The 12,370-nt window shown below is 64.2% G+C and overlaps 1 protein-coding gene across 13 annotated transcripts in view; it reads left to right on the top strand.

The window, feature by feature from the left end:
* TSC2 (TSC complex subunit 2) overlaps positions 1-12,370 on the top strand; it is a 33,311-nt gene that overhangs the window by 15,359 nt on the left and 5,582 nt on the right. For 6 of the 13 annotated variants that reach the window (XR_003124088.3, XM_025416944.3, XM_025416952.3 and 3 more), the window contains 16 exons: positions 198-320; positions 1,034-1,140; positions 1,273-1,423; positions 2,449-2,571; positions 2,930-3,064; positions 4,282-4,471; positions 5,354-5,447; positions 5,626-5,728; positions 5,923-6,017; positions 7,197-7,325; positions 8,688-8,852; positions 9,057-9,209; positions 9,312-9,424; positions 9,912-10,124; positions 11,152-11,355; positions 11,980-12,048. Coding sequence is in view for 12 of the 13 variants with exons in the window: in XM_025416944.3 (XP_025272729.1) it covers positions 198-320; positions 1,034-1,140; positions 1,273-1,423; positions 2,449-2,571; positions 2,930-3,064; positions 4,282-4,471; positions 5,354-5,447; positions 5,626-5,728; positions 5,923-6,017; positions 7,197-7,325; positions 8,688-8,852; positions 9,057-9,209; positions 9,312-9,424; positions 9,912-10,124; positions 11,152-11,355; positions 11,980-12,048 (2,167 nt within the window). In the remaining variant the exon portion in view is untranslated. The remainder of the gene's footprint in view (positions 1-197; positions 321-1,033; positions 1,141-1,272; positions 1,424-2,448; positions 2,572-2,929; positions 3,065-4,281; positions 4,472-5,353; positions 5,448-5,625; positions 5,729-5,922; positions 6,018-7,196; positions 7,326-8,687; positions 8,853-9,056; positions 9,210-9,311; positions 9,425-9,911; positions 10,125-11,151; positions 11,356-11,979; positions 12,049-12,370) is intronic. The other 7 variants (XM_025416945.3, XM_025416949.3, XM_025416948.3 and 4 more) reach the window with 7 other exon arrangements.

The following is a 12,370-nucleotide window of genomic DNA, read 5'->3' as shown; positions in this document are numbered from 1 at the left end:
CGAGAGTGTGCACTTGGAAGTATCCGTGGGATGAAGTCCCTGGGGCGGACTTAGTGGCTTGAAGGCTTAGTGCGTTCTAGAGAGCAGCAGCCACTCCAGAGAGCCCAGTCACTGCGGGGCTGCTGGTCCCTGTCCTGGGCTCCCTGGCTGCCTTTCAGCCTTCTGCCCTCCAAGTGACCGGCATGCTCTCTCTGTAGACCAAGCTGTACGCCTTGCCTGCCAGCCATGCGATGCGCGTGTACGAGACACTCGTCAGCCACATCCAGCTCCACTACAAGCATAGCTATACCCTGCCCATTGCCAGTAGCATCCGGCTGCAGGTATGACGGGGCCGGGGGACTGTCAGCGGCTGTAGTCCTTCCGGCTGCACTTCAGGCTGTGGGCAGCTTCCTGGGGTCCTGGTGGTGACCACAGTGACCTCATGCCGGGGAGGTGGCCAGTTGTCCAGACCATCCCTCCCTCTGCAGTCTGTGTGCGTCTGAACCTGCCGGTCTGAGCCACGAGGCGGCCGGGGGCCGGGGCGGAGGCAGGACGACACCGCTTTCAGGTGGCGCACAGCCCTGTCTCCCCTGGGGCTGCCGTTGTGGGTGTTGGCGCCAGGCTGAGTGGAGGTCACTGGGACGGGGGACCTGGTCCCTTCTAGAGCCTGTGTGTTGTGAAGCAGCCCCCGTCACCTGGGCAGCCCGGTTATGTGACCTATCGTTCACTGGAGGAAGCGATGGGGCCTGAGCAGTCCTGTATTCTGGCCTTGGGGCCGGGTGGTGCTGCCCAGCCAGGGTGTGGGGTGTGCCCTCCCCATGTCCTGGCCACAGGCCCAGCTGCCCTGGCATGAGGCCACACTGTGGCCCAGCCACAGCGGGAACTGCGCACCTCCCCGGGCACCATGAACGCCCGTGTGGTTCCCCCTACGCTGCAGACACGGTGGTGTGGCACGTGTCTGCTGTCAGTGGGCAGGGCCTTTCCCAGGGATGCATGAGTGTGAGTGGATGGGCTGGCATCATCCTGGCTTTGCTGGATCTCTTTCTGTCCGCAGGCTTTTGACTTTCTACTGCTGCTGAGGGCCGACTCGCTGCACCGCCTCGGCCTGCCCAGCAAGGACGGGGCCGTGAGGTTCAGCCCTTACTGCGTCTGCGATGCCATGTGCGTGTCAGCCGTGCCCCCCAGCCCTGGGCCGTGGAGCCGAGGGGCGTCCCGCAGGGTCCCCATGACAGTGTGGGGTGGGCAGGGCGCCCGCAGCCTTGGCCTCAGTGCCCGTCTCACTCACTTCCATAGGGAGCCAGAGAGAGGCTCAGAGAAGAAGGCCAGTGGCCCCCTGTCACCTCCCACGGGGCCTCCTGGTCCTGCGCCCGCAGGCCCCGCCGTGCGGCTTGGCTCCCTGCCCTACTCCCTGCTCTTCCGTGTCCTGCTGCAGTGCCTGAAGCTGGTGAGCTGCTGGGTCCCTCCGCAGCAGGTGGCAGGGTCCGCTGCTGGCCTTCACGGCGTCTGCCCTGGGGTTACCCCGTTCTGCAGAGCTGAGCCTGGAGCGGAGGAGACACTCCTGCCTTTGGGAGGCGGCTTTGGGATGAGGTGGTCACGTGAGACACCTGGAGTCATGGGAGGGTGTGCCTCGGGAGCAGAGACTCGCCGTGGGAGAGCAGGGGTGTGGTCAGCTGTGGTTGGGGGCACCTGGAGGGCCGGGTGAGGCCCTGAAAGGCAGGAGAGGCTCTAGGGGGCAGGAACAGGCCGAGCCCGCAGGTAGGGTCGGTGTGGTCCCGGCAGCGGAGGTGTGGGGGTGGAGGCCTCCGCACACGGTCTGAGGGGAGAGGCAACGTAGTCAGTGTGTGGCACTGCGGGGCCGGACAGCGTGCGCTGGCCTAGGTCAGGCCTCCAGGCTGCAGGCAGGGAAGCGGCTTCCCGGGGGCACTGAAAGGGGCCGTGGGGCATGTCCCATGAGATTTTCGAGGCCTCTGGGTCACAGGCGGGATTTGGGGAGAGGCTTGGAAGACTCACGGCCTTGGTGTCACCCAGGCGGTGGCCTCCCTGATGAGGTGGGGAGGAGCTAGCAGGGAAGTTCCGGGGCTGGGGGGGCCACCACCACGTCCTCCTCGTTGCTGTGGCCCTGGGTGGCCTTAGGTCCTGCAGTGGACGTCTGGGTTCTGGGTCACTCAGGAGCACGTGCTGTTTTCCCTTTGAGCTGGGATGCAGGCTCCTCTCTTGCAGTCCCATGGCCCGCTTGGGGGAGTGGGGGGGACACTGGCTGTGTGGGTTGGGCCCCCCACCCCGGCTCACTTGGTGTCTGGAGGGCCCAGGACTGAACTTCCCCAGAGGAGCATGAGCTCCGGAGGTTGCAGGGACAGAGCGGGCCCAGAGGCCACTAGCTGCCCAGCTGCAAACCAGGCTGCAGGCCCAAGAGCACGCCGTCCCACCCCTGGGTGCACCCAGCCCCCCGACCAGCCCCTCTGCTTGCAGGAGGTGGACTGGAAGGTACTGAAGCTCGTGCTTAGCAAGCTGCCAGAGTCCCTGCGTTATAAGGTGCTCATCTTCACCTCGCCCTGCAGCGTGGACCAGCTGTCCTCCGCCCTCTGCTCCATGGTGAGGCCGCCTCATGCGGCGGGGCCTTCCTTCCTCGCCTGCCAGGCCCATGGTGCCTTTGGGGCCCCTGCCCTTCCTTTCCCGTGTGGGAACAGGAGTCAGAGGCTGCAGCCAAGGGCTTGAACTCACCACCCGAGGATGGTACTCTGAATCCTCCCCCTCCCTTCCTCGCTGGGGTCTCCTGTGCCTGTCAGGGTGGGTACCCTCCAGCGTGCCTGAAAAGGCAGACTCTGGGCCAGAGAAGGGAGTAGGAAGGCCCCCCCGGCTCCTGAGCCCTGCTTCCCCCTTGCCCTCGGCCGCTTGGCGGTGGGCCCCGCCTCGCTGTCGGGCATGCTCCCTTCTGAGCTGCCGTCTTCAGCTCTCAGGTCCCAGAACTCTGGAGCGGCTCCGAGGCACCCCGGAAGGGTTCTCCAGAACCGACCTGCACCTGGCTGTGGTCCCTGTGCTGACGGCGCTCATCTCTTACCATAACTACCTGGACAAAACCAGACAGGTACCAGGCGGGAGAGGGATAGGCCGGCCTGGGAGCGCTGGCGTTTGAAGTCTGGGCCACGGGACGTTGGCTTCCGCTAGATGGGCTAGGCCTTGTCACCTGGGGGCTGCTGGGCCAGGACCAGGGGAGCTGGCTTTGCTTCCCCGTGTGGCTGCTGGACCCCTGCTGGCTGGCCCAGCCTGGAACTGCAGACCTCGGTGTCTGCTGGCGCTCCTGAGTTGCATTCTGGGGGGTGCGGGCCTTGTGCTGCCCCTCCACACGCAGCGGCATTTTTTCTTTCTGGAGCATTGCTTACCTTCAGGACAAGTGCTAAGCGTCTCGGCAGAGCTGGGCCTCTTCTAAGAGACCGGCAGCAGGGCCTAGGGTGCCTGACTTCCACCTGCCCGCACTTCTGCCATCAGCGGGCACACGGCAGCTCCTTGACTGCGCCGCTGGGCATGTCTGCTGCGGCGGTTCAAGTCCCGATGCCTCTTGGTCAGTCCACCTGAGTGGGTGAGGGAACTGCGGTCTTAGATGGGCTGGTCCGCTTAGGTCACAGCCGGCAGGGGGGCTGCGCAGATGGTAGCAGCATCGGGAGTGCACTCTGGGCATCCCGCCTCCTCCCCGGCTGCAGCGGCTCCTGTGCTGCTGGGCCTGCTGCCCCCTTCTGCCCTGTTTGGCTGTAGTTCCCCTGAGAGCCCTGGAAGCCCAGGTGTTTCTGAGGGCTGGGGTGAGTACAGGAAACTGAAATCATCCGTGGGCCCTGAGGCCGTGGCCTGAGCTGCTCCCCGTCTCCCGCTGGGTAAAGTTTGCTGTCTTCATTCAGGAAGCTGCCCCCAGGAGTGCGGGCCCAGTGGCCTGCTGTGCCAAGCAGGACCACCCCATAATAAGGCCAGCCGGCTTGGGGAAGGAATCCCATAAGCAGAGGGGTCATGGGCCCAGTGTGTCCTGGCTCTGGGGTCCTGCTGGCCCTGCTGGTTGGAAGTGTCAGGAGGCACCTGGCCAGAGCTGCCCCACTGTGTCATCACCTCAGGAGGGGTCGGCTCCTGGTGCTGTGCTGGTTAGGGGTTCAAGGCCCTGGAGCAAGATGTCGAACTTTCCTAAGGCTCGGTCTCCCCTCTGTAAAACACGCTAGAGTGGGCGCGGGGAGACAAGGCTCTGGCTTACTAGACCCGAGCCTGTCTGCGGGCGGGGTGGGGGTGGGGAGGCCGGCCTGAGGCACCTGTGCCGTCCCACAGCGGGAGATGGTGTACTGCCTGGAGCAAGGCCTGATCTACCGCTGCGCCAGCCAGTGTGTGGTGGCCCTGGCCATCTGCAGCGTGGAGATGCCTGACATCATCATCAAGGCGCTTCCCGTCCTGGTCGTGAAGCTCACACACATCTCGGCCACGGCCAGTATGGCCATTCCACTCCTCGAGTTCCTGTCAAGTAAGCGTCTCTCTGCTCGTCTTTGTGCGTTTGTGTGCACACACGCTTGTGTGAGTGTGGAGTGGGCCCCTGGGGCTGGGGCTGCACCCTGCCCACGGTCATTGTGCGAACCCTGACCTCATGTGACCCCTCCGGGTACAGCTTGGTGCAGCATCTCCACGGGGTACCCAGGATGTGCTCTCTGTTGCCACAGGGCCTTGAATGCTTTCCTTTCTGGCTCATTTCTTATCCTGAGGGTCAATATTGTTATTTTATTATTATTTTTTAAAGATTGTATTTATTTATTCACGAGAGACAGAGAGGCAGAGACACAGGCAGAGGGAGAAGCAGGCTCCCTGTGGGGAGACCGATGTGGGACTTGATCCCGGGACCCCAGGATCACAACCTGGGCTGAAGGCAGACACTCAACCACTGAGCCACCCAGCCGTCCCCTGAGGGTCATTTTAAACAGCACAGAAGCCTTCCTGTTCCTTGGCTCCTGCCCTTGGCCTGGTTCTCACAGCTTCCTCTCCGTTCCCCTCCGCACACACCACACCCTGGAGGGACTTCCAAGGGTTCAGGGTGCCTCGCCCACTCAGTGCATGCTCTTGCGTGTCTGGCCCTCAGCAGGGCGGGCGACAGGAGCGGAGCAGGGCCACCAGAACTTCTGCAGAGGGCCACATATGGCTTCTGCTGCATATTCTTGTTTATTATAGCTTTTTAAAGATGTGAAAGGCATCTTTAGCTCACAGGTGACCCAGGGGGAGGCCGCCAGCTGGATTTGGCCTGGGGACATAGGTTCCTAGCCTTTGGAATAGAGCGCCCAGGGTCAAGGAAAGGTCCTGTTTGAGGTCCTTTCAGAAGTAGCCCAGGTCCCCTCACCGCTGTGTTCTGGTGTTGCAGCGCTGGCCAGGTTGCCCCACCTGTACAGGAACTTCGCAGCAGAGCAGTACGCGAGTGTGTTTGCCATCTCCCTGCCCTACACCAATCCCTCCAAGTAAGTGCTGCCCAGCCCTGCTGCCTGCGAGCTGGGCACGCCCAAGGCCTCTGCGTGCAGAAGTGGGGCCGCCGTGCTGGTCCTTGACCCAGAATGGGCCTCTCTTCTATGCGTGGCTCCAGGCACGGTGGTCTCGGGACCCCGGTCGGGGCTGCATCACTTCCCTTCCTTCCTACAGGTTCAATCAGTACATCGTGTGCCTGGCCCATCATGTCATAGCCATGTGGTTCATTAGATGCCGCCTGCCCTTCCGGAAGGATTTTGTTCCTTATATCACTAAGGTAGGCCAGCAGACACCAAACCCCTTATTAGGGTGGGACCCACTTTGCCACTGGCTTCCATGGCCAGAGTGGGGTGACGGTCAAGGGAGAGCGGGATGGGCGTTACTGGGTGCGGTGCTTACTGAGACACCATCCGCTGCAGGCGTGGGGGTGGGCCCCCCGGCCCGTGGCTCAGGTCTGCTCCACCCTGCCAGGGCCTGCGCTCCAACGTCCTCCTGTCTTTTGATGACACCCCCGAGAAGGACAGTTTCAGAGCACGAAGCACCAGTCTCAACGAGAGGCCCAAGAGGTGCGGGCCTGCAGGGGGCGTGCCCAGTGTTGGGTTGGGCTGGGGCTGGGCTGCAAGCCTGGCCTGTCGCTGGCATGGTGCGTAGAGGGCCTGGGCTGAGCAGCTGCCCCGAGGCCAGCCAGCAGTGATGGGATGAGGCTCGGGCTCTCCCCCATGCGGACCGTGCTGGGCACCGGGGGTCTTGGTGTAGAGGCCGGGCAGGGCCTGGTCGGGCCCTTCACGCCCACGTTTAGCTGGAGGAGCAGCTGTTCCCTGCCCAGCCAGGCCCGGGGCTGGGCTGTGGCCGGGCCTGCCTGCATCCCGAGTGCAGACTCGCTGAGGAGGGAATCGGGGTGCTAGGTGTAGGGCACCGAGGCCTGGGTCTGACTCCACTGAATGAGCCGAGGGTTGCATCAGGGCAGCCGTGGCTCCTGAGAGGCTGAATCCCTGGCCTGGATGGGGACGAGCTCGGGGCCTTGCGGTCAGCCCAGCCTCGGGCTGGCGCCACCCCTCCTGAGCTTGCTCTCCAGCCATTGCTGATCCGGGGGCTCGCTCCTCTGGACCACCGTGGCTGCTGGTACCAGATCTGAGCTGTGCTGGGCCTCGTGTCTTGTGTGCATCTCATACGAACGGCAGCTCCTCTTTCTGTCCCCATCTTCCTGCCCAAGCTTTTCAGTTCTCCCTTGGTGGGGATACGGCATTTTCCAGAATGACCAGGTCAGTGTGACCTAAAGTCGAAAGCTGGCTTCTCAAACCCCCAGTAGCTGGGCGCCAGGGGCCTGGGGCTAAGAACCGGCCTTTTGAATGGCGACCTTTGGGGCCTCAGGGCGTGCTGGCCCCTGCGCGGGGTGGTGCTGGCCGCCCGTGGGGCAGGTGGGACGCCTGGTCAGCACAGCTGGAATCTGCCGTGTGGTGCGTTCCATCCACGTTTAATTTGCACTGATGTTTTTTGTTTTGGTACCATGCGTGAAGCCTTACTTTTTTCTGTCATGTTTATAAGATGTATTTTCATGCATTTTTGTTTTCTGTTTCTTCCCCCTGCTAACTGGCCTCTGGCATGATTTTTTGTTCATCTCACCCGCGGGCTCTCCATCCTGACCCTGTGGCCTGTGACCTTTCCTCCTCATCCCTCCAATGGCTTGTTCTCCCTCCCGGGAGCTGGGCTCTCTGGGGCTTGGGCCTTCCTTCCTCACCTGGTAGTTTGAGGATAGCCAGACCCCCCAAACAAGGCTTGAATAACTCTCCACCCGTGAAAGAATTCAAAGAGAGCTCTGCCGCCGAGGCCTTCCGATGCCGCAGCATCAGTGTGTCTGAACATGTGGTCCGCAGGTAGTGGGCTCTGTCGGGCGGGGGGCCAGGCCCTGGAGCTTGGCCCGAGAGGTGGCGCTGCCAGGCGGGAGCACCCGGGTGGCGGTGCATGGGGCTGCTTGCATGACCTCGTCGCCTGCCCACGCCCTCCCTGGCCGGAGCTGCAGGAGAGCCCGAGCGGCAGCCCTCGGTCCAGGGGAGCCTGGAGGTGAGGGGTGGAAAGGTTGCATTCTGTCCCCAAGCCTCATTCGAGCCCGGGCTGGCTGCATGGCATCCTCAGAAGCTGGCCCGGGAGCCCGAAGCAGGGCGGTAGCTCTGAGAAAGCCAGGCGTCCGGTGGCAGCTGCCTGCAGGCCTGTCCCCGGAGGTAAGGGGCCTTCGTGTATCAAAGCGGCGCCCACGCAGGTTGGGGGGGGCACGCATTCTAGGGTTTGGCTCTCATATCGTCTCAAGTGACACCATATTCTTGAGCTTTCTTTTAGCAGTAAGGGCTGCTTTCTTTTGTGGCTGAAGGGGAACGGGAGGCTCTGTAGGGCAGTGGGAGTGGGGGCTGGCCTGGGGGGCGGGGGCGCGGCCTGGGTCACCTCTCCCCGCTGCGTCTGAGTGCAGGTACGGGCTCTTGGGGGTCACTGCTTCGCGCCGACCAGGCTAGGCTGCACTGAGCTGAGGGTGGGGGGCTGTCTCCTCCCCAGGAAGCCCCCTCAGGCCTCGGAGTCCGAAGCTCAGAGACCCACCTCCTCACTGCTGCCTGGCTCAGGCCCCTGCCTCGGGCTGGCCTCTGCCAAGTGGGGTTTGGCCGGGAGGGACGGGGGCGCAGGGGGACGAGGCTCTCTGCTCTTTTTAGCCAGTTCCTTAACACAAGCCAAATGTGGCAAAGGGGCTGTGAAATTTGGTATCCGAACCAGAGCCACGAGAGCCTCTTCTCCGGGTCCGTGGGTGTGTGCTGATCCCAGGGGGCCTGAGTTGAGGGGGAAGAGCTGCACACGAAGCCCAGACCCTCCCTGTCACCGGGAGGTGGCCCTGAGGGCAGAATGCAATCTTTGTCTGTGTGTCGTGGTCTCTGTGTGTCTGCATGACTAAACCGTTCTGCCTCAAAGCGTCCCCTAACTCTCCTGTGCTTCGGTGAGGGGACGTCGCTCTCTGCCCTGTCTCCTAAGCCTCTGCTCTGACGAGTGGGCCTGGGTCTCTCCCGTGAGGCCTTGCGCCTCCTCTCTCTGGGAGGAGGGTCTGCGGGGTTTGCCAGGCCGTGGCTCGACCAGCCGTGCACCCCGGTGGGGTGTTTGTGGGTGCGGCCCTTCCAGCACATGCATGCCTGGAGCTCTGGCCCCCGGTGGGAGAGGGGTCGCTCCTCGGGGCCCTGACCTCGCGGGGCCCCTCCCTCCAGCAGGATCCAGACGTCCCTCACAAGCGCCAGCTTGGGGTCTGCTGACGAGAACTCGATGGCCCAGGCTGATGACAACTTGAAAAATCTCCACCTGGAGCTCACGGAAACATGTCTGGACATGATGGCCAGATATGTGTTCTCCAACTTCACAGCAGTCCCCAAGAGGTGCGAGCCAGGCCCGTGGGGCGGGGCGGGAGGCCAGGCCCCGGCTTTGCCGCTGTGACTGCACTCGGAAGCCGTGGCAGCAGGCGGTGGGCCTGCCGTGCCGCAGTCACTGTACCTTTGACACCTCGATGCCCCTGTGGGCCCGCCCTGGCCCCCACACACACATACTGGGCCTGGGCCTGGCTGAGGCTCCCATACTTTCAGGTCCCCGGTGGGAGAGTTCCTCCTGGCTGGTGGCAGGACCAAAACCTGGCTGGTTGGGAACAAGCTTGTCACTGTGACGACGAGCGTGGGGACGGGGACCCGGTCGCTGCTGGGCTTGGACTCAGGAGATCAGCAAGGTGGCCCCGAGTTGAGGTGAGTGTGCCTGGCGCCCCCTGCCCGGCAGGCCTTGACCATGGCTGTCCTGAGCCCGTGAGGCACCGTGATCACGCTCTGCATGGGCCCTTCTGTCCTTAGCTCGGACCCTGGCATGCATGTGAGACAGGCAAAGGAGGCACCTGCCAAGCTGGAGTCGCAGGCTGGGCAGCAGGTGTGCCGCGGCGCCCGGGACCGGGTCCGCTCCATGTCCGGTGAGCCTGTGCCCCACCCTGCCTCTTCCCGGGTTCCCTGGGGGTGCTCGCAAAGACTCCTGGGAGCCTGGGGACCAGGTGCTGGAGTTCAGGCCTGTCCTGGTTTTTGAATAACGGGGGCGTTGTCTCTGAGCCTTGGCCACGGGTGCGTAGCCATCTGTAGGACGGGAGGGCCCCTTCTTGCCCAGGGCTTGTTTCTCACGGTCAGGGTTTCCTGTGAATGCTCCACGGCCCTGGCCCTCAGCTCGGCTCGCCCCTGGGGTTTCCCTTTGCTGCAGCTGGAATGAGCCCTCGTCTGACTGGGGGGCGGCTGCTGGGGCCCGTTCTTCCTGCCCTGCGTCCACCTGTGCTGACACCATAAGAGAGCCATGCCCGGGGACGGCTGAGTTGACTGTGGCCCTGGGCCCTGGGTGGAGCAGCTGGCTCCGTGCTGGTGGCTCCGTGTTGGGTAGGCGGTGGTCACCAGCACTCCTGCTCTCCTCCTCAGGGGGCCACGGTCTTCGTGTTGGCGCCCTGGACACTCCAGCCTCCCACTTGCCGGGTGGCCCCACTTCCCCAGGCACGCAGGCAGCGCTGGCCAGCAAGTCTGACAGGGCCTCGGCTGGCACCCGGTTCCCAGCACAGGAGAAGACGAGCCTGGCAGCCTACGTACCGCTGCTGACCCAGGGCTGGGCGGAGATCTTGGTCCGGAGGCCTACAGGTACTGGGGGGCCTGCGCTCAGCACGCCGGGGCCTCCGCCACTCCGGTGAGCATGGGACTGTTCCCTGCGAGGGCTCTAGATCCCCAGGAGGCAGTGGCGGCAGATGGGGCTGAGGGAGCCCGTGCTCCGTGCCTTAGCTGAGTCCCCAGAGGGGAGTGGTGAGGGAGATCAGGTGCCCGAGGCTCTAGCAGAAGGAGCCTGGGAGTCCCAGGTCACGGGGTCGGCAGGGCTGATTGCTCTGAGCTTGTTTGTCGGTGTGGGGTGGTGTCCTGTCTCCTCTTCTCCTAAGAGCCCAGGGGGCCAGGGGCCACCCGTGTGGCTCTGTTTTACCTTAATGAGCTGCTGGAGGTTAGGACTTTAACGCGTGAATTTCGTGGGACACAACTTAGCCTGTGACGGGTATTCAGGCTGAAAGAGGGACTTCAGTAAGCCAAGCCCCAGGACCCAACACCTGCTTGGGCATGGCGTGGCCGGCAGGGTCAGGAGATGGTGGGCATGGGGCTTCGGGTCCTGGCTCTTGCTGGGGAGCAGGCAGGGGGAGGTGGGAGACAGGATGAGGAGGCCCAGGCGGGGCAAGGGGAGGTGGGTCGGGGGTTAGGGTGAGAGGCTCGGGATTGGAGGACGCTCAGTGCAGAAGTGGAGTCTGAGTGTGGGCCCCAGGGCCTTATGGGGAGAGGGACAGCCCAGAAGTACCCTCGGCCGTGCCCCGTCCAGGTTTCCCAGTGGCCACGTCTGGTGCCTGGAGATGCCTCTGTCGAGCCTGGACTGGGCACAGAGCTCATTTGGGTGCAGAGTGGTGCTCACGTGTGAGGCGGGCCACTGCTACACGGGCGCTGCCCTGACCTGGGTGCTGGGGGCAAGCCTTGCCTAGGGCCTAGCCCCCTCCCTGTCACTCCCTGGTTGGGCACAGGAACCCTACTGCCCCCTGGCATGGGCCCTAGAGGGTGGCACATGGGGCGCAGGGAGGGGAGGGCCAGGGGAGGCATCGGGTGTGCAGCCTAAGGGGTGGTGCCTGCCCCTCCCCAGGGAACACCAGCTGGCTGATGAGCCTGGAGAACCCGCTCAGCCCCTTCTCGTCGGACATCAACAACATGCCTCTGCAGGAGCTGTCCAACGCGCTCATGGCCGCTGAGCGCTTCAAGGAGCGTCGTGACACGGCTCTGTACAAGTCGCTGTCGGTGCCTGCCGCAGGCTCGGCCAAGCCCCCTCCGCCCCCGAGATCTAACACGGGTGAGTGCTGCCCCCACCCGGCGTGTCCTGTGGAGGTGTGGGGACGCCCCGGAGAGGGGTCTCTGAGCTTTCCTTGCCCCCGCCACGGCCTGACATTGGGGCGCAGGACCCATTTCTGCGGAAAGGCCAGGCCATCTTCCACTTGAGGGGCAGGCGGGTACGTCCAGAGTGATCCAGAGTGCTTGTGGCCGAGCCCCGCACGCCCTGTGCCCTGCACTACCCTGGGCGCACCTGGGGCCCCAGGAGGGCAGCTGCACTTGCGCTTGGGTCTGGGTTTGGATGCGCCGAGCACACAGCCTGAGCCTGCCTGCGTGTGCTCATGCCCTTGCCTGGCTAGGCTGGTGCGCTCCTTCCCGGCCACCCTCCGGCCTTCCCCGCGGCCGCGGCCTCTGTCAGTGAGGAGGAAGGGCGCATTCCCCCTGCCCCTGCCCCGACACCCCCTGCAGCAGCGCGGAGAGCCGGAGCCCTCGTGGGCCATGAGCAGCCTGCCCGCCTGCCCGCCCGCCGGCCGCCGCTGGCCCTGCGCTCTCTCCCTCCAGGCTCGGGCTCTGTGCGCCTTTCCTCTCCGCTCGACTGTGCGTAGTCTGTCCTTCCGCTGACTGGCCGCTCGCGGTTTCCCTGCAGTGGCCTCTTTCTCCTCCCTGTACCAGTCCAGTTGCCAAGGAAAGCTGCACAGGAGCATTTCCTGGGCAGGTATTCGTACGTCTCTTTAAGGAAAGCGGTCGTTGCCGCCGCTCTGCCCCGTGCTGCTCTCGTCGCCCCTCATGCGGTCATCCCTCCGCGGCCGCTGCTCGCCCCCTGAGCAGGGCTGCGTCTCGCATGAGGACGTCTGTGCGGAATGCCTGCGCTTGGCTGGCGGGCCCCTCTGCCCTGTACCCTGAGCTGAGCCCTGTTCCGTGTCAACGGGCCCAATGAGGCGATGGTGGGCAGCTCAGCCACATGCTGGTGGGGGATGGCTCTTGGGGGTGAGCCTGGCCCTGGCCTCTGGTGGCCTGATTGGTTTGGTGACCCCACA

This window comes from Canis lupus, chromosome 6, assembly GCF_003254725.2.
Source record: "Canis lupus dingo isolate Sandy chromosome 6, ASM325472v2, whole genome shotgun sequence".
NCBI lineage: Eukaryota > Metazoa > Chordata > Mammalia > Carnivora > Canidae > Canis > Canis lupus.
Note: the sequence above shows the minus strand (reverse complement) of the source record. Positions and strands in the feature narration are given on the sequence as shown.